This window comes from Corvus moneduloides, chromosome Z, assembly GCF_009650955.1.
Source record: "Corvus moneduloides isolate bCorMon1 chromosome Z, bCorMon1.pri, whole genome shotgun sequence".
NCBI classification, from domain to species: Eukaryota; Metazoa; Chordata; class Aves; order Passeriformes; family Corvidae; genus Corvus; species Corvus moneduloides.
In genome coordinates this window covers 45,341,737-45,367,468 of record NC_045511.1, presented here as the reverse complement: position 1 = coordinate 45,367,468, position 25,732 = coordinate 45,341,737, and the positions used below count along the sequence as shown (strand labels likewise).

Below are 25,732 nucleotides of genomic sequence, written 5' to 3'. Positions count from 1 at the left end.
CAGTAAAGGCAAGGGGGAGGGCTAGCAGAGCTTTAAATTGGCTTGAGCTCACTTCCACCCTGTGAGCAGATCTAACTTTAACACAGGCCCAGAGGATGCAAAGACAAAGTCAAGAATAATAATTCACTTCATCTCAAAGCCCAGTGAAGAGATTTCTTTTGACAGCTCCTGCTTTGTGCTCCCATTAAGCTTACTGGCTTCCTGCACAGGCACATGAGCCTGACCTCTCCCATCCACCCACAAACTGGCTACATAAAAAATGGCCATTAATTCCAGCTGGCACCTGGGTTTGGCTGAGGCCCTTCCTTCCTGTCTGGAACTGAGAAAAAGTGTTGGGGGAATGTGTGGAGGGATGAGACAGAAAGAAGCAGCAATCCATAAAATTCTAGTGCAGGGCTCCCTGGTCTGCACTTCTTAATTGAGCATCTGCAGTCACACCAACATTAGGCAAAAATCATTAGACCTGATTCAAATCAAGAAGAAGCAGCATATTCTCTCCAGAAGCACAAACCGCATGTAAGCAGTGGTCCAGTCTTGATCTGATGAGAATTCAAGAAATAAGGCATTTCAAAAGCTGTGTTGGAAAGCATTGGAAATACTTTACTTTTTACAGTCTCTTAGGTTACAGGATTAAGCTGGTTAGTTATTTCCACCTCAGCTAAGTGTGAAGATACAGCAGCAAAAACATCTTCCACTTAAAAGTGTTGTTAGACACTTGTCCTTTCAAGTACACTCTGCACGGCTTCAGGACACTACCCTCGAACTGCCTTTGAAAAGGAAACTGGACACAACTTAGCAAGGCTACAGCTGAACATCAGCAAAGCCCTGGGATCCACAAGACTGGCTGGTGTACTTACACTTAATGTTGGATTTGTAGGGAGAACTGGACAGACTCCAGGTAGGACTTGAAATTGAAAACAGAGCCACCTAGCACTAGAAACTGCTACAAAGAAACATTTTCAGCAAAGGTTTGCAACATAGTCACCAGCAAATTTCCACATGAAACAGGTAAACTGGTCTTCACAACCTGGTAGTGGCTGAACTGGCTTGAAGCACTTCATTAAACTGCTTATTGAAAGGTTCAAGCTCTAGGGACCTGCCAAATAAGCAAAAGCAGAATGTGGTGAATTTAACCATAAGAATTATCACTTATTCTTAATTGTGTATAGCTGGCAATTGAAATTGGTTTGTGCAGTGCAGAAGAGGTCAAACCTTTCAAGCAGTCCAGCTCTGAAGGCTCAGGATCTACAGGACACACAAAGTCAGCAAGGTTTTGGTTCTGTGGTGGATGGTTTCTTTGGTTGTGGTGGTTTTTCCATTTACTTTTTTTTGTTTGTTGTGTTTTGGGTTGGTTTGTTTTTATGGTTTATTTGTTAAAAGCCATGTCCCAGGACCCTGATTTCAATTCAATTTTGATTATTTCAATTTCAGTGCAGTCCTACACTAACATAAGAACCTTGAACATATTCTCCAAGGCCAACATAACAGCAGAGATGACTTTGCAGAGGTAAGTTCTCATCTGCCCAGACAACTGCATCACAACACTAAGTACTGCCTGTGACACAGATTTTAGTTTAAGAGGCAAGAAAAAAACCTTATGTAAACCTGTGCAGTCACTCTGAGTATCCAAATACTAAACCATTCAGTATAATCTGACCATTAGTTCAAAACCAACACATTCTCTGATCCAAAAGATGGATTAAGTTTTAAATTCTTGCCATTCTATACAGTGCCATTCTCTCATTCTAAGTGTTATTCGTACAAGCAAAGACACTATATAAGCTGAAATAATTTTGTATTTTGTAAATTATTAAAAGTGTATCTATTGCCATAAAAAATTTTAGGCTTCCTTAGCCTCAAGAGCCATCATCAGCATCAGAGCTGTTGGGGAACCAGTTCAACCCAAGAACAGCTAGAGCTCAAGCCCACCTCAAAATTAGATGATCATAAATTAGGTTTGAGGCTTAAAAGCTTTTAAAGTGAATGAAACAGAGTCCAGAAGTGATTTGTGAAAACAGGTGGTTAGAGACAAGCTTTTCTAGCTGTCAGAACAGACTTGAGAGGAAACACAGGTAGTCAGCACCCAGCAGGAAACAGGAGAGCAGCAAAAGGAATTCAAGTGAGAGACTTCACCTGCAAGTACAGAATAAAATGACAACATTATTTAACAGTAGGCAGGAAAGTAATAAAAGCACTGAAGAAAGAGGATTTAAGTATTGCGCTGTGTGGCTGCAAATGTACCAAGCACAAAATACCAGGACCACTTAAGTATCTATAAATGGTTTTCAAGTGATTCCAGGGGTGTTTGTTTAAGCCATGCATCCAGGACTACAACAATTCTTTCATAAGCACAGTCTCTTACTAAGCTTCACATGATCTTCAAAAATGGTAGGGAAGAGACAAAAAAAGCCAAGTTAGATGGCAGAGCAAGTTCAGAATGCTTTCTAGTCAGTGTACCTGAAAGCAAAGGATCAATACGACATCTCGATGTCAACATGTTTTGTGGCAAAGATATAATCTCTAAAATCAGAATCTAGCCTAGTTACAATAAATAGGGAACTACGCTGCTCACTTGTAAAATTTTTGTACACTGAAGTTGTTCTAAAAAATTAAGGATAACTAAAAATCAATTTAGCACATGTGAGTTAATTTCAGTCAAATATAAAATCCAAAAGAGATGGTGCAGTTGTAAAAAACTCAAAAGAAAGGCACATCCCTTTACTGCTGTGAAGACTAATTAGAAATATAATCTAACAAAACTGCCATAAACACTTAAAGCTGTCACATTACAGCATCATTGAAGAAAGGAATAAAGTACTCCAAACAGATTGTATTCAAAATTTATTTTTAAATAAAGGAATAAACAAGACAATTATTTTAAATAAACACGGTATATTATACACAGCTGTAGATCAACATAACTTTACATTACCTGTTTATAACTTTTTAAAGTTCTGTTGCAGCATTGTCTACGACATTTGACACTGTTGGTTTCCATTTTATCATCAACCAAACAATATCCAAATGAAACCATTTGCTTAAGTGAAGCTTTATTTTTCACAGCCAAAAAATGGCTCTACTAATACCAAAGCACCTGTTAAACAATTATCCCCACCTAGTTTTTTAAACGGAAGTCTGTTCAGCCTTTTTTTTTTTTTTTGGTTCTGTTCCATTGCCTGCATAGAAATCAGCATAAAGCTAAGTAGCAAGCTAAGCTCCACTTTAGCAGTGCAATGAACGGCATCAAACTTCATGAAACAAATGAAGATACAAACATTGTCAGTAAAAGTCAACTATGTCAAAAATAATACTAAAAAAAGATGCTTTTGTGGGTCACAACTAGACTATGTTTCAGTGTAAAACTTTCCTCAGGAAAAGTGTTTCTTCCTGATTCACATGAAAAGAATGAAGCATGTATCACAAGCCTTTGTTCATATAGAAATGCCCATTAAAAAAGTTTCATGTTACCATAAGGCAAAAGAGATATTAAGGTGGATGAAGCATCTTGGCCCAGAGTTATGTTTTACAACAAATACATACACACTACACTTGTGTAGCATATGATGGGTAAGGGATTGGCTCAGTAAGTCCATTTTTATAAATACATGTCATTATTGCTAATATGCTACACATCATCATCCAACTTTTAAAGCTGCTTCGTTGACATAACCTTGTAATTAGCAGCTCACGTTCATGGTGACAATTTGCTATTCCATATGAAGAGAAGTAAAGCAGCATAAATACAATTATGAAAACAAAAGGCTTATGCAACAGTCTTCTCTATCTTTGCTGTGGTTTTTTTTTTTAATTAAAGAGTGTTCAAAGAAAACAAGTCCAGTTCACCACAAATTAGGAAGTTTCACAATGAGGTTGAAAACCGAGCAACAGGGAACAGAGGGGGGAAAACCATGGCATGCATTATAATCTAGTCCTTTTAGTCATACCACTGGAATACAGAAGTCCAATTTAAAGGCTAGACTAACAGGCAAACAGCCAAGAGTAAACTTAGTTTGATATCTAAATTAAGACTACAGTTTTAATCAGTAACAGCAAATTCACCCGGCCCTTTAATATATTCACAATATCTACTGCAATTGAATACTTAATTATGACTAGTATAGGTATGTATGTTCACTTTAAAAAGATATTAAATACCTGCATCATGAAATTACATTCTTAAGACACTGTGTAAGAAAATAGCTCATGTGTGAAATGTTTCTGAAATGTATTTCTGCTCCCTTCTACCCCCTACTATGTCCCCCACACACACAACACCCCCCACCCCCCAGCGTGAAAGCATTCACTCACACAGAAAAACAAATGCCCCTTAAAAAAGGATGGAAGTACTGAGGGGATCACCTTGGCTAGTTACAGCACAGTGCTTAACAAGGTTCAAGACAGAACCAGATCAGACTTGGCCAAAAGATGCCCACAATACATGCTTGACCAGTAAATCCTTCCAACTCATTCCTATCAAACTCAGTCCACTTTTGGTTACTGCAATGATTAAAATATTCCCTATATACACATAAACACAAGACTCCAGGTTTACTTTAGTTTGTTTTTGCAAAGCTGTTTACTTTCTATTCATATTGTTCTGCAGCAACTACAAGAGGTAGGCATAAAACATTTCAGAGCTTCTTTCCCAAGGTCCCATTACTAGCTCTATTTAGTGGGATAAAACAAAAATCAGCTGTACCTCTGTGATTTTAATAGGTGCAGCCTTGTGCAATCCAGCTGGAAAATAGTTATGTGAACGCTAGATTCGCTAGCCTTGCACACCAAGGAGTAAGAAGCTGTTCATATCCCGGAGGATATTTGTTTTAAAAAAAAAGTCTACTGCAGAGCATTTAAATAGAAAGTAGATGTCAGGACCAATTCTCCCTATTTTTATTGGTATATAGGAGGAAGGTACCATTTGGCCAAGACTACGAGATGTATTTTCACAGATGCAAGTGCCATGCAAAAATAAATTAAAGAACAGATACCAAACATACAATTAATAAAACTAGTGAAGGTAGATTTTCTTGAAAGTATATAAACAACTTCTAGTACTTTTCTTTCCCCCTTCTCTTTTTGACATTCACAGTTACAAATGTGTGGCTATACATCAATAATTTCTTCTGCAGTGCCTCCACAACGTAATCGGTACCGTCCTGTCCTCCAGCTAATAGTGGGGTCCCACAAAGCAGATAGGAAAATATAAATTGTCATGGATTCTCTGATGAACCAAGCTACTGCATAATCAAGTTTTGAAAAACACAGAGCACCACCCTAGAAATAATAAAAAGCAAGGTATTTAATCATACTGATAATTCAAGAAATTTTAAAGTAAATCAAAATCTTTTTTGCAACTAAATCTTATAAAGCTTACTAGGTAGGTTTACATATCAATAGCATCCTTCATTAAAAGCCAAGAATATTTTCTTGTTCAAGATACAATTACCCATATTTAATATTTTCTACAGCACCAGGAGAACAAATGCTGCTCTCATTTGTGACAGTTTTCTATATTAAAAGTTTTTTGAGGCCTTGGAAGTAGGTTACAGCTGTTCTCCTTGTCCATTATTAACAAAATTAAGTGAATAATGTACATATGAGTACACATACACCTCAATAAATATAAGACAAAGAGACAACTAAAATAAAATCCCACAAAGCTTCTGTTCTTGTACTGTCAAAAGAGCTTAACATTTCTGCATATGCCCCGGCAGAGCAGATTTGAAACATAATTATTAATTAAGGGGAGAGCTAAACTTCCAGAGCCTAGTCGGAGGCAAGTGCATGTAGGATACAAAATTACCACTTACTCCTTTTCATGCTACTATAACTGAAGTTGGAAGACTGAGAAGTAACAGGATTATTTCCTTCATGTCAAGAGAATTATTATATGGTTGTAATTACGCTTAGCTTTTTGCTGAAGTCAATGACAAAAAACTTTAGTAACCTCCTGGAAAACAAAATTACATACCTGAACACCTTTTAGTTGAATGTAGTCAAATATAAACCATGCCAAGCAGTGACACATGAAAAATACCATTATATCCCATCTAAACACATGATGAGCTGCCCATCCAATAACTAGACTGGCAACAAAGCACTCTGAGATTGGCTCACAAATTATTGTGGCAGGCAACATATTAATTCGTAGTTTGGCCCACCTAGAAAAGACAAACAAATCAGTTTTGACTTTGCATTATTCATTACATCCTCCTCTCCCACCTCACCAAATGAGCCATCATGGTATTTTCTAAAATGTTAATCTCATTTAATTCACACCTCCAAATATAATACTGAAAAAACCCTCCCTTTCAAAGATGCTACGGATAGCATTTAAAAAGTACTGAGGACGAGGTGTTTTAAATTTTTTTTTTTAATACCTGTATCAGTCATTCTTCTGCAGAAAATCAACACCTCTCTCCCAGCACTAACAAAGAAGCATGCATCAAGCTGTGCACTGAACTTTAGCACACTGGGCATTAGATCAACTTAGCTCAGAAAATGTATTGCCTTTCATTATCAGGTCGTCCCCATCAGAAGAAGGGGGCAGGGATGGGTGGGAGAGGAAGTAAAGATCAAAATCTTACCTGATCATTCTGGACTGAAACTGAGAAATAGAATATGAACCAGAGTTTTGCATTGCAACTTGCGTGGCCATCGCAAATTTCCAGCCCCTGAAAAAGGAATTTGTTACTATAAAAATGTGGAAATAACAGATGCAAAAACCAACTAGATAACAAGCACACCAGAATTTTATTAGGCTTGAGAAGTTTCTTTGGCACATGTGGCATATTACAATGGGTGTAGGCAAAAAAAGAAAAGTATTTTATCAAGACTCTTCTTTGGAAAAAACCAAATACTTAAACCAAGTTCTGAAACTTTTCTCTAACGGAATTGACAATGACATGGCTTAATTATTTCTGAAGAACTATACTGATAGGACAAAGCACATGGCATTAACATGTTTGCTACATATATGTGAAGCTGACACAAACATGTATACTTACAGTATGTGCCACGTGTTTTGAAAAATCCAAAAAGCAAACAAAAAGAAAGATTTAAACTACACTTAAGGAAATAAGCTTACTTCAGAGTCATCTTACCGGTCAGCTATAGCTTTGGCCATAAAGTAATCTTCAGCAATATACTGTGCAAAAGCTATCAGTCCTCCAGCTTGGTCCAAGACGTCCTTCCTCATCAAGCATGACATTCCTGTTACGCACTTAAAGCCAGTTAAGTTGGCTGAAATATATGACCTTGGATGTGAAGTTCCAAAATAGACCTGCGAAAAGAAGAAAAGGCATTTAAAGCTCTGTAAGTACTACACTGACTGGTTTTCCTCTGAAAACATATGCAAGGTAAAAAACACTAGACGTGGCTAATTATCATGGTGTATTTGGAAAGACCCTTAGTACCATTCTAAGAAATCTAGTGTATCACCCAATCTGAGAAATCTATTGGTGATATTGGTTGTGTTTTTGCAAATCTATAAGCAGGTTTTAAATCCACATACTGAACTACTGCACTTCATTTTGTATTTCATTTCTAATTTATTGAGGTTTTTCTCAGGGAATATACGTACTAAAAGTCTATTAAGTAACAGACTAATCACTAGGATTAATATATTACGTGGTGATAACTAACAGACATGTTCTCTCTTTTCTCTTGTGCAAATTAACTGCATTCATGCATACATGTTCTTAGAAACTTACTATATGGCTCTACAGAAGCATGGGAAATTTGTTTACTTACATTTGCAAACAAAGACAGTGAAGAAAAAATTCAGACTGCGAGCAAACTTTTATACAAGATTCAGCAACTTAGAACTAGGAATGACCTACAAAACAACAGAGGGAACGAGTGCTAGTGCCTCTCGCTATTATTTAGTGTAGACTGCCTTCACACGGGTACCATAACCCGTTCAAGAAAAGGCATGCTCATCTTGCAGTATACTGGATCAGCAGGCAAAAAGCTCTTCCAGGAATACAGAAGCAGGAGTTGTAATTTTTGCTTTAACAAGTAGCAGTACTAGGAAATTTGTGCTATAGCTCTCTGCTTTTCTCTTGTAAAAGGAAATTCAGACTTTGTATCATACAAAGAAAAAAAAAGAAAGAAAAAAAAATCATCACAAAAGCATCCCTCACTCAGAGCAATGATGGAGTACTGAATTTACCACATTTTCATCTCTCACATTTCTTTCATCCCTATCAGTTAGCCTTGGGGCCAAAGTGCCTTACACATGCCAGCTCCAAATAAAAATTGATTAAGCTACATGCCTTGAGACACAAGGAACAAAAAAGCAAACTCAACCTCTTCATTCTACCAAAGAGAGCTTACTAAGAAAGAGGAGGGGGGAGAATAGGACAGAGTAAGTGGTATGAAGATGGTGGATAAGAATCAACTTTTCACTTTCTCTTTCACTAAAATTATTATGAGACATGAAATAGCACTACAGAAGAACAAGGGTCAGAATAAACCAGATTTGGATCCTGCAACAGATGGAACTTCCTGGTAAAGAAAGTTATAGATCTTAAAAATTTATACAAACTCAAAAATGAATGGAAAAGTTCATGTAAGAAATCTGTTCTTACTAAAATACTATTAAAGATTAGTAAATATACAAGTCTGCTTTCTGCTTAGAAGTCTCTCAGCTGAAAATTGCAGAACATTTGGGCAGTATTACAGGAAAACAGGATATAAGCCTTGCTTTTGTTCTACTTTCCTCAAAGGCTCTGCTTGTAAATACTGCTGGAAATAAGATACTGTGTGAGCTGGACTTAGCTTTGACTTGTCATGGCCATTTTTGTGTGCCTCTTCAGACAGCAAAATAGAATTAATTAGTCCTTTCTGACTAAGCACTAGAAAGCATTCTTCAGTTAAGTTATTCAGTTTTTTACTAATTTTAAACATAAAATCCAAAATGTGTATCCTGTAATCTTTATTGTTTATATTGTAAACTTAAATATTGAATCAATAGAGAGCATCCCAGAGGAACTCTGAAGCATTTAGAAGTTATCCTACTTACCCTTAGTTTGAAGTGCAACTGCAGCTGAGAATAAACATTTCCTCAGTCAAGAAGTGCAAGAAGCACAATATGGCTTTCACTCAACAAGGTTTTGCAAGCAAAAACAGAATAAAACAAAATACCCCCACAACACTCACCTGTTCAAGAGTAGCAGCAAAACCCTGCCTGTCTGCAACATAGGGAAGCCCATGGACCAAGCCCACTTTTTCAGTCATTTGATTGGCCATATCTGTCAGTGTGTCTGGCGTTACTAAGTGACAAACGAAAAAACAACACTTCATGGAACAATTCTGTCATTAGAAGACTCCTGCAGAGAGACACTAATTCTCACTGTATTACCAGTATCAAGAGTACATGTGCTTTGATGCATAGTATCTTATAAGAACAGTTTCAGAAAAATAGTATTAGTGATTAACAATTATTATGAGCAACAACGAATAAAATGGAAACGGTTCAAATACTTATTTTGAGTGTTTTTAAAGGTATTTTCTCCTTTAATTAGAGGTTAAACTTTTATTCCACAAAAACATTTTTTTCAGACTTTTAACTTTAACTTCTGCTTGTATTCTCAGTTAAAACAGTCTCCAAAACCTGCTTACTTATGGTGAGGACAGTTTCACAGTCAGCACATACACACCTACCTCTGATTCCACTATCACAAATCCATATGAGATCATATTTGGCAACTTCATAGCCAGGCATTAAGTTATTAATCTTGGGGTTGATGCCAACTTTCTTGCCACCTAAAAAATACAAACATCATTCAGAAATAATGTATGGGGTTTTTTTGGAATTCAGATTCAATAACCAACATATTTAAATACATGAACTGAAGAAGAGTGAATGTTTACCCACCAATTCTTAAAGTCCACTTTTATGCAAGAGATTTATGTTTTAAGTATACCTTCAATCCTATATTTTATAATTAGAAAAAGAAAAGGAAAAAATATTCAAATGCTTCCTTAAAATGGCAGGGTAACAAGATTAACTAAAGAAGCTTATTACTACATTATTGTAAGGGAAACATTCTTTATCTCTTAAGACTATGATTATGAAGATTATATTCTACAGTAATTTCAGCAGAAAAATAAAAAAGGAGCAGAATAAAGTGAGACACACTCTTTTACATCTAGCTTACAGACATGGTCAAGTTTATTTCATATCAGAGAAAAAAAAAAAAACAACTACATTTTACTACCTTGTTCTAATATCCCTCTCCTCCACTAATTCAAATATAAAGTGAAGAAAGAGCCCTACAGTCTAAGCAGATGAAAAAGGATTGTTGCAGGACCTCAAGCTCAAATACAGCCACCACTCTGAGTCACTTCCTGCACACTTAGTTCAGTGCAAAGACAGGATTTAAACCGTTGTTTTAAAATTAGGAGGAAAAATTGCAGGGGGTTACCCAAATTGTTCTTCCTAAAGTTTTCTTGAACTGATGGCACAGACTTACTACAAACTCACTTTTTAGTGCAAACTGGAGATTAAGCTACAGAAGCAACATAGGCTGAACAAGACAACTATTTATTTCTTCCAGTCCACATACATATGGAGTCTTCAACTCCATATAGAGTATTCTATATGGAGTTGAAGACCTATCATTTTACAAGTAAGAGCCCCACCTTCAAGTTGCACTGCTTACCTATAAACAGTCTAGCATCAACATTTGGGTATTTGCCAAGGAGCTTTTTGCACACATCAATAGCTGGATCATCATGATCTTGTACACAGAGCAGTACTTCATACTAGTAAAAATAAAAATGTATACACTCACATATATATTTACATACATACGGCTAATATCCACAAAGTCTACGAAATAAAGCTTAATAGCATAGTAAGCTAAAAAAATAAAGAGTGCTGTTATAGTATTAAAAACAAAGGAGTTGTTTTACAGCTAAATGAGTCTAGTATTTTAATGCACAGCCAAGTACTTGCAAAGAAAGTACTAAGGCTGTATCTCAGTAAATTCTTGTACTGACGAACATTACTTCTGCTGTTATTGAAGGGTTTCTATTAATCATAAAATAAGATGTTCTGGTGTACAAGGTAAAATTTTTTTCCACTTTCATTTTTGTTCACATATGAATCTTAAATCCAGTATTATATTCCATGAAATGACAGCACCTGAAACATTAAAGAATGATACATTATGACTGCATACCTCTGAACTACATCTTCCATTCCTTTACTTTGTAGATACCTATGCAGAATAGAGTTGGAAGACAACCCACAGAGACCAATGTACATACATATGTACACCTAATCGTACAACAAAGCTCAGGAATATGCATATGTAACACATCTGTATTTTCTGCATTAATTGAGTAATAGTTGAAAAAACAAGTAGTATGGGAAAACTGTAGCTGCTACATGCTTACACAAGCTAGTGATAGTGGGTGAAGAAATAGCATTTTAAAAATCACTAAACATTGAGGCAGCTTTGAAAGCTTTGATAAAGGTATTTCTGCTTTTGCAGTAACAGCAAATCCCTTAAATACTTCTTACTTGATATAACCTTCTTTTTACCCTGTTAAAATTAGAGGTATTAGAGCTCCAATACAAAGACTAAAATACAGAAAATGCAAATTTCTGATCAAGATACCCAGAAGCCATTTTTACAGTCCAAGACTGAAAAATTCAGTCAAAAGAAGCAATTTTCTTGGACCACATTTACAGTAGCTGCTGTAAATAAGAGTCCCAACTAGAAATCAAAACAGTTGTTATTCTCCCTTATACTATTTTATCACCTCACCAAACTTAGTTTTTGCTTACACAGTTTAGTGAAAATAATCTGAATTTTGAAAGCTGCCTATTGGCTCTATGATGACAAATTCGGATGTTCTTGTTCAGTAAGGGGTATACATACAACATTAGATACTAAATTAAATATATACATACTTCCAATAAAAAAAGGCATTGTCATACACAAAAGCCTGAACTACTCCAACTGCATTCAGAATATTGTGGAAATTTAAAATCATTAAGTGTTAAATGGGAATTAAGATTTGTTCTAGCACTACAAACTATCGGCAAATACCTCTACCTCTCAGAATGCAGACTCAAAGTCAATTTGGCTAAGGAGCAAGCAGTGTTTGATTTCTACCATCTTATATCATGGAAAATGGATTTAAAAAGATGGAAGAGTTGTCTCATTAAGCAGGCAGGTCCTCTCATCACAACAGAATCTTGACAGCATGAACACCATAGAAACAAACAACTGAAGAAATTAGGTTTTTACTGAACATTAAATGAAATTTTTAAAATAAAATTAATTTTCCTAGTCATTATATAATGACTCTTCAATCCACAGTAGCAATGACATGTCTTTATCCATATTCTCCAAGAAATTCAACAAGAAGTAAAACAGATATTTCAGACTCCAATATTTGAAAAGAGAAAAATTCAAAATAAATGGTCTTTGTATGCAGTAGCAAAGTAAAAAACTAGAAAATGTATGATGAAAGCAGAACAAACATGCTTATCTACACAAACATTACCATCAGGTTCATTTGGATTTAACACAAACAGAAAAACTTTTGCAAAATTACAATATGCACAGTAGGTGAGAACTGTTCACTGATAAAAATATTATGTGTAAGTCCTGCAGTTTTGAGACAGCATAACTGGATTCTATTCAAGAGAAGACTATTTCATACATGGAGGATCACAGAAGAGAATCGTTAGCACTGTAGGTTGAATTCAGCTTCAGTGGGAAAGGTTTCAGATTAATCTTTCAGAATAATTTTTCACTGCACAGCTGAACTTTGAATACCAGGCAATACTGTTGTTCTAACTTTTGTGGTCAATCTTTTAAGGTAGTTCTATACAATAACTATAAAAAAGTTTTTTCAGACAGTTTGAGGACCCTGCTTGTACTGTCTAATCTGTGCTGCTGTAAACTGAAGCATTCAGATATGCATTTTCACTCTCCTTAGGAAAAGTATGATTATCTACTACTATCTGAAACTCAGATTTGTGTGGAATAGCAACATTTTAAGATTATTACCCATGTGTTTTCACAACCAAGGATCAAGACTACCTCTTGTAAAGCTAGATCCAGCACAACTGTTTTTTTGAATTATTAAACAAGTTTTATTTGTACTCAAATGTTTCAGCTGCATAATGTTTTAGTGTTCATTATAGGTCATGTAACACCTTAAGATATTGCTGAAGATCCTTTGCACTGTTTGCAATATTGGCATACACAGCACGCCTAAAGTATGCTTTAAAATGTGCTTGGCCACACTTTATTGCACTCTGTTGAGTTGAAAGGACTCATATGTTCATGTCTGAAGCTTTTCAAAAGGCCCAAAGCTTCACTACAGAAAAAATTTTCAACTTCTAATTAGCTCCAAATGCTAGGGATTTTTATTTGTTTTACCCTATCCACTTAGGTGTACAGCTTACACAAACCTTTGATCTTTTACAATTGAAACAGTAGTGTCAAATGCAGTTTTGAGAAGAATTGAGAAAAGAGTTTTTTTATTAAAGCTAAATTTCAAGTTTCAGAATTCAGCAGATACAAATACAGTAAAAAATGTATTCCTTTTCCCATCCACAGGAGGATACTTCAAATACTGAATGATATAGCGAACATTTGCAGACTTCTTTTAAGCTCTTTGGAGCAAGAAGAGCATCTGACACATGTATCAATTATACTGTTTATCACTTATATTACAAATTCAAACAGCGTTTAACAGCAAGTGTGAGCTTTTTTAAACTATTTGCTTCCCAACACCAACCATGGCTTAGAGACCACCCTATCTACCAACAACCGGTGAGGTACACTACTTCATCATTGAGCAACTCATCATTGGATGAACCATCAGTAAGAACCATCAAAAAGTTTCAGGCTGTCACTTAAGTGCTCTCTTTTGGAGGATCTCTTACAGAGAAGTAGCCAACTGAGGAGGACTTCTTGCCTCTCAAGTGATCTTTTACAGCAGTATGAAACATTTTAATCTATAAACACCACAACACAGGAATAATGATTAAGCAAATATTAGTGGAGTGTAGAGTATATTTCATCCCTAAGCCTTGGATGTGTTCCTCAACAGACAGCTTTCCAAAAAGGAGTAAGTTTTGTTTGCAACATGTAAAATATGTGATTATACATTTTCTGCAGAAGGAAGAACAATCCGACACAATCAAGCAGCATAGTTCCCATCCAAGCTTCTCATATGACTTTTTGAGGCATAGGAGGGAAAAAAGACACTAAATAATATACATACTTTTGGATAATCCAGCTCAAAGAAGGTTTCTAGGTTGTTGATCAGGTTAGGATCCACGCCTTTTAACGGCTTTAGAAGTGAAACACCAGGAAGCTTGCTATATGGCTGTTTGTCCGTGGCTTTCTTATTGAGGTGGAGGCGTCTGTAATGAAAAATAGCGTAGAACTCCACTTAAGAAAATATGCTAAAGAAAGCCATTCAAAATACAGTCAGAACTAAGAAAGCTTGGGAGTTAAATTTGCTGGAAAAAGAAATAATTCTAGTTGTTGAAAAACAGCTATATTTCTATCCAATAGTTGATGGCAAAGTTGATGTCAACAGCTGATGTCAACGGCAATACCTAAAAAAAACCTTAGCATGACATGTAGGTTACATTCAGCTTTATTTAACTCATTAGATATTTCAAGATTAATGCATTTTGAGCAACAGGAATATAACCTTTTTTCAAACTGCAGTAGAGACAAGGTTTTTCTTCCTCCACAGCATTAAAACTCATAGCATTATAACAAAATCATCATAGAAAACAATTTACTGTAAACAAGGCAAAAAAGCAAAAGGCTCAGGTGTTTTTTCCTGCTTCAAGTTCTTCACCATTTAGAGCAAACTGAAAGCACAGGGGAAACAGTTTATCCCACTGATAACTCCAAGAAAAGATTAAGAATCAATTAACAGTAGTATAAAAATCCTGACAGCAGGCTAGGTCAGAACCATAGATAAACTTTTACACACAATACCAGACAGTTACTGGTATTTCAGCAAAGCATCAGAATTGTTTAGGTTTTGAAAAAGACTTTTAAGATCATCAAGTCACACTATTAACACAGCAATACCAAGCCCACAACTAAACCACGTCTCTAACTGCCACACCAAATATACAGAATGTGTTGGCAATAATGTCACAACTCACTAAAATCAATGCTTAATCGTACACTCCTGTGTAAATGAATACAAAATTCAATTACAAAAGCTTAATGGGAGTCAGAGACTGAATGTTATAATCTATGGCTTAAACCTCTTCATGAAGGACTTTTGTTTTTTATAGCAAAACTGTATTAAAAAAGCTGTAGAGAAGACACCACACCCTGAACAGGCCTTCTGACTGGGGCTCTGAACTGCTCGCTGATGGAGGTAAGATAGAGTAAACTCAGGTCTGGGGAGAGAAGAATGCATTCAAAGGGATCAAGCTTAACACCTTTGGAGTGGAGACCACAGCCCCATGGCTATCAGCTGCCAGGCTCGCACAGACCTCGCACCGAAGTAGGGGGAAGACAGGCTTTGGACGTGTGTTGGAAAAGCCTCTGGAGAGAGGCGCAGTGACCGCCCATCCTCCGCTGTGCAGAGCCCAGCTGAGGGGCCCCTTCACCCCGGGAAAAGCTTATCCACAGCAGAAGGGGGTGTCAAGACCCATCAAAGGCCCCCCCCCAGGGGTCCCCAGACCCTGCACCAGAGCCCCAGAGATGATGCAACAGACCCTCAGTGTTGCAAGGGACAGTGTCAAACTATCCCCCTGCGAGGGAGGCAGCTGGCCATTTCCACCTGGCCCAAATGTGTATTAATCCACTGGATTCTACACTTTTCAGCGTGGCAGCAGCAGTGGGGGATCCTCACCACCAGCAGACCAGACAGAGGGGAGCAATGAGATGTCATTGGGACCCCCAGAAGGGTGATATGCTTCCACCTGACCCATGTCACCTCTCCCTGTTTCCCCCTCCCCCCTTCATTTTCTATTTATTTATTTTCTCTTTCTTTCTTTCTCTTTGCCTCTTTTATTAAATAAAATATATCAATTTTTTGGCACCAACATCTAACCTAGTTTGGTTTTTATCACGTTTTTTTGGGTATATTTCAAACCTTTCTGGGTCCAATCAGTTTTTTTCGCAGAGACATAGTTTCCTTCGGTCTTCTGTGTTAAACCGGTTCATAACAATGGGCCAGTATACAATATAATTTGCATCAAGTAAATACATATGCACAAGTAACTAAAGGACAAGTATCTGCAGAAACAAAATTTGCAAATTCATGTATATACCACATACTGCAGTTCTCTACCATGAATAATAGTCACACTGAAAGACTATTTTCTTGCAATGTGTACCTAATGATGTCAATTTTCAGCTTAAACTTTCACCAAGTAAAATTACTGAACTATGAAGGAGCTCCAGTAAGAGAAGAGATTCCAGGAGATCTCTAGAATTTTTTTCCCTGAAGTGGGACAGCAGCATTTGATACCTAATCAGGCCCTGCCAGCATGTTTTCCTTTTAGGCAGGTTAGCAGCTAGATATCATGGCCATAATGTTACAGAGAATAAACAATGGTTTGACCAAAAAGACAAAAGAACAAAGCAGATTGTGTCCTAGTGCTGTTTTTGAGTCCAGGCCTGGGCTCTGCAGAGGTAAATGGAAATAGACTTGCTGAGCATTTAACCGCCAAGAGATGGTCAGACCAAAGCAAAAAGAACAGTAATTCAGACAGCTATCCCAGACAGAAATTTTCTTAGCAATGTTCACAAATGTAACAGGAAATAAGGCCTTTAGTGCCAACAAAAAGGAAGAGTCTCAAGAATGAAACTTTGACCAGGAGGGTCAAAGAGTAGATAATGCAAGGGAGGAAAAAAAAGGAAGCGTAGCAGAGAGTTTTGTAGAGCAATAAAAGCCATAATAAACAGGAAACACTAGAAGGAAGTGCCAGAGTAATAAGCTGGGAAGACAGCTCTGAGGCAGGACTGTAATAAAGTGCATCAGTATTACAAACCATGCCACCACAGTATTATGTGGGTGATTGAATTACAGAAAGAGAAGCCTACAGACTGTGCAAGAGAGAGAAACCTGGCAAAACACACAAATAAGACATGCAGCATTATCACAATCTATTCAGCTATGAAGCACCGTACAGTTTTGACAGCAAGTGGCAAGACTGTCCCTAAAATTCTCTCTTAAGTAAGACTCCAGTTCATGTGCTATTCATAACACTGCACGAAAGTGGCACCCTGCCCTTCTGAAAGCACTGAGGTATTGTGACACTAAAGTAATTGCAGTGCTCTGTTAAGAGTCCACATATCAAACAGGAAATAAACAGTAAACCAGATCATTTTACACCAAGGATTATTTGTGAAGTGGCATATTCTGACGAAGAATTAAAGTTACAATTGAAAACCTACCAGAGAAACAGGCCAACCATTCAAAAAGTCACAGTATTGAAATTCAGGCTAACATTTAACATGGAAGTCAAAATAATAGACTAAATTTAAGGAACATTAACACTGCTGATGCAAGTACATTCTACGTGAATCTGCCACAGTATATGTACCAAAGTTTCCAAAGCAGAGGTAAGATGAAGCTGGTATTTTTGGGCACTAACTTGTGCTTACACTGGTTCAGTTCTCTCAGACATATGTTGTGATCACAAAGGTCTTAATTTCTACATTACTCTGCATATATAACATGTACAGTTCAAAATTATAAAGCTAAGTAATCCTTCCTCAAGGTTCATATCATGTATAGGATAATATATGTTATTTTGCATTGAAATTAGTCCAAAGCAGTCAAAACCACTAATGACCTTTGAACTCTGAAACAGATGCTGGCAGAGCAGTGTTTGTTGGCACTTTCAGACAATGTGTGTAAAAGTAGCCAGGTTATATTCAAGGACTTCGGCACCCACATTTATTAAATTAATCAGCCTGCAGTCCCTAGGTAGTGTAACTGAATTTTTTTTTTATACAGTCTGGTACTGGTATACATAGATGGGGAAAGGCAAAAAGAAAAAGAGCCATATGGTAATGGTGTCAAGAGCTGTAGTTCCACTATCCAGCATCATCAAAAGAGCACCTACAAAATTTTCTGTAACTTTATTGCTTATCACAATAATAATTAACGCACAGAAGCACCTGTACCCTAGATTTCCTCTAAGCAGAGGACAAAAAATGTCTCCAAAGAAAATCCCAACAAGTTCTCACTGTTGGATGAATTCTTGCTAATCTGTACCAAATTATGCAACAACAACAACAAAAAAAAGGCCAAGACAACACCTCCTCTCCCCACCTCATCGGGGCAGAAGAGTATTATCATAGAATGATTTGGGTTGGAAGGGACCTTAGACTATCTAGTTCCAATGTCCTGTCATGGGCAGTGACATCTTCCACTAGATTAGGTGGCCCACCACCCTGTTCAACCTGGCCTTGAACATTTCCAGGGATGGGACATCCACAGCTTCTCTGGGCAACCTGTTCCAGTGCCTTACCACCTTCACAGCCAAGAATTTCTTCCCAGTATCTAACCTACTCTGTCAGTTTGAAGCCACTCCCCCTTCTCTTCTCACAACATGACCTTGTAATCCCTCTCCATCTCTCTTTTAGCAAAACCAAAAACCTTGCTACAGTAGACAGGCTGCTGGGTCTCTCAGAGATACACCTTTGTAAATGCAGCTGAAAAAACCTCAACAGTCTGTTGGGGTCTCCTCTGCAACAACAGTCCTTTCACTCATGTCCACCTTCCCACAGCAGCTACTTTTTAATTAAAGAACTATCCTGTTAGAGGGAGGTAAGTAAATCTTGATGACAACTTTTAATAGATACTTAAATGCTGCAAGACAGCAAAACAAGATGCAGAAAGCCCTGATGAGGCTCCTTGAAAACTGTGGTTTCACAGGCCATCAAGATAAGGTAGCAGATCATTACTTCTGAAAGGGACTTGTTTTCGCTTCTACTTCTGAATTTTTAGTGATCTGAAGCATCTCACACAGGTCTTTGTGGAGTGTGGGTCTGCTATGGAATACAGGACATGAGGTCTCATCCTGAAGAGGTATAAGAAAATGCAAGATTAACCTTTCTGTTACCAAAAGGAGAATAAAAGGATGAGCTCCTCGTATCTTCTTTACTTTACATAATGAAATATCTATCTATATAACTATATATTTAACTGCATGTATATAGTTAAAACTCTCCCAAAAGTTTGGTACTTTTATCCACAAGAAGAAAAAAAATGAAATTTGCTACTGGTATACCACACTGGTCAGTGTACTAAATACAATTGAAAAAGACTGGAGGATTTCAAAAAGTATTACAGACAGCCCCTAAATTCATTAAAGTGGTAGCAGCATAATTGTTTCACCAATACTAATATTAGCAGATATAAAATCTTACCACCCTTAATGTTCCACATAAGAAGGCATACATAGCAAACAAATGTTTCAGCATCTCATAGCAGTTACTTTTTATACAGCCATCTGATCATTTTAAAATTAAGTAACCAAGAATACTTTTTATACAGAGATAGCACTTCTATACATAAAATAATGTGTGCACAATAACATCCTTGAGACAACTGGTTATGGGATCAGAACACAAATAGTTTCTCCTCTATCCTTCCAGCTGCAAAGAAGGATGAGAGAAAAAACAGCACCAAGAAGTGTTGAGGCCCTCCCCCTGCCATGTGGTCCTGGGAGAGGGGTCCTGGGGGGAGGATATGGGGTTTTCCTGCCCCTGGTCAGCCTCGTTCCCCATTGGTTGGTTTGTGTTCCCCTGCGCGGGCAAGGACCCTCGGGTCCCGGGATTGCCGCAGTTCCTCGGCAGAGCCCCAGCCAAGCGGCTGGAGAAATAAACATCTCTGAAACATCTATCAAGAATCTGTCCATATATATTTCTTTTCCATGGGCCTCGTTGTTTGATATGCGTGTTACAGAATCCCCACTGTAACAAAGAAGACCAAGCAGAATATAATACCTGGCTCCATAACTGGTGTCACCAGCAGAGTTTTGGGTTTCTTGACACCATGGCCTGCTGGCAACTGATGGGGTATACCTGTCTCAAAGAGGGGGGAAAGGATTTTTGCATAGGTGTTAGCAGGGCCCATTGTAACAGCTTTGAACTAGGTTTAAAGGGGAAGGGATAAAAATCAGACATGCTAGAAATTAGCTTGGGGACAGCCTGTCAGTATTTAAGGAAGTGTGCTAGTGAGGTCCTTCAGTCTGCCATCTCAGTGGAGGCAGGGGATTGAGATCTATGTTGCAGCAAAGACACAAGGGTTACTGATGTCCTAGAAACTACAGGAGTGTTTGAAAACTGTCACATAGGAAAATCTCACTCCAAAAAAAGGTGGCAGGATTAATTGCCCAGCTGAAGTGCATCTACAACAATGTATGCAGTATAGGCCACAAACAGCAGGAGCTGGGAGCCATTGTGTAGCTTGAAAACTATGATTAGCTATCACCATGGAAGCAGGGTGGGATGACTGGCACAACTCAAGTGCTACAATGGATGGCTATAAACTCTTCAAAAGGGATAAGCAGGGAAAGAGAGATGGTGGGGTAGCCAGCATGTTAGGGACTATTTTGGTTGTCTAGAGTTTAATGATGGTGATGATAGGGTTAAGTGTTTATGGGCAGGAATCAGGGTAATAGGCCAAAAGGGCAGAAACCCTGGTGGGAGTTAGTTATAGACCACACAACCAGGAAAAAGAGACAGATGAAGTATTCTGCAAGCAGCTGGGAGAAGTCTCATAATCATTAGCCCTTTTTCTCACAGGGGACTTCAATTTAACAGATGTCTGCTAGAAATACAATACAGCAGAGAAGAAGCAGTCTAGGAGGTTCCTGGAGTGTGTGGAAGATACTGATTGTATCAGGAGGCTGAGTGAGCCCATTAGGGGGGGCACCCACTGGACCTTTTGTTTGTTATCTGAGGACTGGTGGGTGATGGGATGGTTGGAGGCTGTCTGGGACTTAGCAATCACAAGATAATGGAGACTCCAATTCTTGGAAAAGTAGGAAAGGTCATCAGAACTGCCACCTAGGACTTCCCGAGGGCAGACTTTGGCCTGTTTAGGAGACTGTTTGACAAAGTACCCTTGGGAGGTTACCCTGACATTTTTCAAGAAGGAAATCCTAAAGGCACAGCCAGCAGGCCATCCCCATGTGCCAAAAGACAAGGCAGGGAAGATGAGTGACCTGGCTAAAGAAAGAGTTTTGGCCGGAACTCAGAATGAAAAGGAGAGTTTATGACCTTTGAGAGAAGATGCAGGCAGCTCTGGTGTCATGAAGTTATGGAGGGAGAAAAGTAGATGGGCCAAAACACAACTTGAAGAACTTGATCTTGCTACTGCCATTGAAGACAATAAAAATGTATACCTAAGTACATTCGCAACAAGAGGAGAGCTAAGGAGAACCTCCATCCTTTATTGGATGCAGAGGGAAACATAGAAATTATATGGAAAGCCTGAGATACTGTCTTACTTGTTTCAGTTTCTAACAGTAAGACCAGTTGTTCTCCAGGTAACAAGGCCCCTGAGTGGGAAGAAAAAAACACACAGCAGAATGAAGGCGCCATAACCTGGGACAAAATGATGTGTGACCTGCTACACCACTTAGATATACAAATTCACAGAATGTCTGGGTTGGAAGAGACCTTCAAGATCGAGTCCAACCCACGCCCTAGCACCCCAACTAGATCATGGCATGTGCTTTTTTTAAGCACATCCAGGGATGGTGACTCCACCACCTCCCCAGGCAGTCCATTCCATCACTTTATCACTCTTTCAGTAAAAAACTTTTTCCTAATATCCAACCTATACTTCCCTTGGTGCAGCTTGAGACTGTGCCCTCTCGTTCTGTCAGCTGCCACCTGGTGAAAGAGATCAACCCCCACCTGACTACAACAATCCTGTAGGAAGTTGTAGAGATCAATAAGGTCACCTCTGAGTCTCCTTTTCTCCAGGCTAAACAACCCCAGCTCCCTCAGTCGTTCCTCATAGGGCTTGTGTTCCAAGCCCCTCACCAGGCTTGTTGACCTCCTCTGGATGGATTCAAGTGCCTCAACGTCCTTCCTGAACTGAGGGGCCCAGAACTGGACACAATGCTCAAGGTGTGGCCTCACCAGTGCCAAGTACGGGGGAAGAATGACCTCCCTGCTTCTGCTGGCCACACTATTCCTGATACAGGCCATTGGCCTTCTTGGCCACCAGGGCACACTGCTGGCTCACGTTCAGTCAGCTGTCAACCAGTACCCCCAGGTCCCTTTCCGCCTGGCTACTGTCCAGCCACACCGTCCCCAGCCTATAGCATTGCAGGAGGCTATTGTGGCCAAAATGCAGGACTTGGCATTTGGACTTGTTAAACTTCATCTTATTGGACTCTGCCCATCTATCCAACCATTCCAGGTTTCTTTTCAGAGCCCTCCCACCTTCCAACAGATTGACACACGCTCCTAGCTTAGTGTCATCTGCAAATTTACTAACGAATGTCTGGGGCTGGACAGGATCCACACAAGGCTACTGAGGGAGCTCACAGAAGTGCTCAGCAAGCCTCTTTCAACCACTTACCAGCAGTCCTGGCTAATGAGGGAAGTCCCAGCTCACTGGAGGCTAGCCAGCATGACAGCCATCTGCAAGAAGGGTTGGAAGGAGGGTCTGGGGAACTAACTACAGGCCTAACAGCCTGACCTTGGTGTTGGGGAAGGTCCTGATGCAGATCATCTTGAGTGTCATCATATGGCATGTACAGGACAACCTGGGGATTAGCATGGGTTTAGGAAAGGCAGGTACTGCTTGACCAACCTGATCACCTTCTATGACAAGGTGACCCAGATGGTAGATGATGGAAGGGCTACAGGTGTTGTCTACCTGGACTTCAATAAAGCCTTTGACACCATTTCCCATGGTGTTCTCCTGAAGAAACTGGCTCCCCATGTCTTGGACAGCTGCAGTCTTCGCTGGGTTAAGAACTGGCTGGCTGGACCCAGAGAGTGACGGGGAATGGAGTTAAATCCAATTAGTGTCCAGTCAGCAGCGGCATTCTCCAGGGGTCAGTACTGGGTCCAGTCCTGCTTAATACCTTTATCAATGGTCACAAGACCAAGTGCACTGTCAGTTTGCAGATGGCACCAAGTTGATCTGCTGGAGGGCAGGAAGGCTCTGCAGAGGGATCTGGACAGCCTGGATCCATGGGCCAAGGCCACTTGTGTGAGGTTAAATAAGGCCAGGGGCCAGATCCTGCACTTGGGTCCCAGCAACCCCGTCCAGAGCTGCAGACTGGGGAAGGAGTGGCTGGAAATCAGCCCAGAGGTAAAGGACCTGGGAGCGGCTGAACATGAGCCAGCCATGTGTCCAAGGGAGCCAATGGCATCCTGGCCTGTATCAGCAATAGTGTGGCCAGCAGACCAGGACAATGACCACTGCCCTGTACTGGGCACTGTTGAGGCCACACCTCGAGTCCTGTGTTCAGTTTTGGGCCCCTCACTACAAGAATGCTGAAGTGCTGGAGTGTGTCCAGAGAAGGGCAACAGAGCTACAGAAGGGTTTGGAACACAAGTCTGATGAGAAGAGACTGAGGGAGCTGAGGGTGCTCATCCTGGAGAAAAAGAGGTTTAGAGGTGACCTTATCACACTCCACAACTCCCTGAAAAGAGACTGTGGTGGGGCAGGGGTCAGTCTCCAGTCCCAATAACAAGTGGCAAGACAAGAAGGGCCTCAAGTTGCAGCACCAGGGAAGTTTAGGTTGAATATTAGAAAAAAATTCTCCACCAAAAGGCTTAGCAAGCATTGGAATGGGCTGTCCAAGGAAGTGGTGGAGTCACCAAACGTGGAGATAGTTAAAAGATGTGTAGATGTGGTTCTTACGGACATGGTTCAGTGTTCAGTTGACAGTTGGACTTGATGATCCTTGAGAGCTTTTCCAACCTAAACTAGTGTACAATTCTGTATTTTCCTATGTGACTAAGATTTTTTCTATATATAATATTATATAATAAATATTTACAAATATAATTACTTTTTTTATAATAAATATGTATGTGCAGGTTTTTGTCTGCATGCGACGGTGGGAGGGATGGGGTATGTACAAGAAATCATTGCCACAGCTCTAGTAGACACCATCAGGAAGCAAAACATGGAGGCAGAAAAACACAAGAAGACTCTGCAATGATACAAGTAAAGGTAAACAACACACTATTATCAAGTACTTGTTTCTTCTACTTCTCTGCCCAGATTTAAGCACACCGTAATACTGCTGTTGTATTACTGTGGAGGTCTACTACACTATTACTCCTTTTTAGGGACCTCCTAGATGTCAGAGAGATTTGAAAACTGAAAGACAAATCAAACAGAAAACCAGGAATGACCTGTGGCCACTGGTCTCCTAGCAAATTGAGAGAATTTTTCTTAAAGCAAGAATTAAATACCTTGATCTTGTTTTCAACCTTTCTTCCCCTTGAGAGGAGTTTTATAATGTAGCTGAAGCAGTTTAACTGCAGGCTGCTACTGCTCAGAGGCACTCCCCCTTTCCTCCTCTCTTTCTGGGATGTCCTGTGCTGGGATTTGTCTGATCCCACAGTGAACTAGCTGAGATACATAAACCACCACATAACTATTACTCAACATGTAATGTTAGAATTTCATCACTTTAACCTAGTAAGCTTGAAAGGATGCAGCAAGATGATCATGCAGCTTCACAGGCAGCAAAGGTCCCCCAGTAATCCTCCTCCTGTGCTGCCATCAATACCAACCAAACAAGACATCATGCCAGTATTGATGTCCATACAATCCTCCTTCAAATCACTCACTCAACTGAAAGTTAAATCTGCCTTTTGTTTTCTTCCACATCAGATTGTCTTCTGCCAAATTAGATTTCAGGCATCTTATGGAAGGCTGCACAGAACTCCAGAGCATGTTCAAGAAGGCTCTGAATGTGCTGCCAAGGCCACAGGAGAAGAGTAGGAATAGGGTCTCCTTCCCTCTATGCTTCAGTGGGCTTCCAGAAGAGCTGAGATGAGCTGACCATTGATTTGGGTCAGGTGCCTAAAAGCTACTGCACAACCAACTCTACATCACACTTTTCCTTCACAGCATTCACTCCCTTATAGGTTGCTCCTTATCTGCCAGAAACAGCTAACTTGAGTTAATTAGTAAGAGAAAACACTGCCGGTGCTCACAAGAGACTCTTGAAGTAATACTTAAGGCACACCACTCTTCTACCTCTCTTGACTGAAAGGAAGACATCAGCCTATAAAAATAGGCTAGTGCCAGGCACCCTTGCTTAGCTGCTGGCCTGATCAACCCATTGCAGCAGTCAGTCATTGCTCTCAGAGAGGCATTCTTTCCCATCCTCCACTTCTGTCACCTGCTCACATCCAATTCAACAGCCATATGGACACATGGCAAGTCCAACCACACACTCACCAACGTAATAGTTACACAACTGTCAGATCCAACAATAGGGAGGAGCAGAAATACACAGCTGTGGACAACAGGAAAGGACTCAAGGGGAAACCCTAACATAATTAAAAACATTTAACATGTCACTTGGCCTTGATAAAATGTTCAGAGACAGGAGGAAGTAGATGAGTTTGAAAGAAGAACATGGTAGGTATGATCCAGGTGTGCACTTTGTAGGAGAGACTTCTCGGCTGTCTGCCAGCAGAGGAACGGTCACAGGTTTGTGCATGCCTCAAAACCACCGAAAACAAGAAATGCAACGCTGCTTTTT

General features: G+C 39.3%; 1 protein-coding gene across 1 annotated transcript in view; it reads right to left on the bottom strand.

Annotated features, from left to right (window-relative positions):
• Positions 1 to 2,826: 2,826 nt before the first annotated feature.
• UGCG (UDP-glucose ceramide glucosyltransferase) overlaps positions 2,827 to 25,732 on the bottom strand; it is a 36,260-nt gene continuing 13,354 nt past the window's right edge. Inside the window, exons 2-9 of the mRNA XM_032096105.1 lie at positions 14,260 to 14,401; positions 10,668 to 10,770; positions 9,667 to 9,768; positions 9,163 to 9,275; positions 7,104 to 7,282; positions 6,588 to 6,674; positions 5,972 to 6,161; positions 2,827 to 5,274 (exon numbers count right to left, since the gene is read on the bottom strand). Coding sequence (XP_031951996.1) covers positions 5,104 to 5,274; positions 5,972 to 6,161; positions 6,588 to 6,674; positions 7,104 to 7,282; positions 9,163 to 9,275; positions 9,667 to 9,768; positions 10,668 to 10,770; positions 14,260 to 14,401 — 1,087 coding nt within the window. The 3' untranslated portion in view covers positions 2,827 to 5,103. The remainder of the gene's footprint in view (positions 5,275 to 5,971; positions 6,162 to 6,587; positions 6,675 to 7,103; positions 7,283 to 9,162; positions 9,276 to 9,666; positions 9,769 to 10,667; positions 10,771 to 14,259; positions 14,402 to 25,732) is intronic.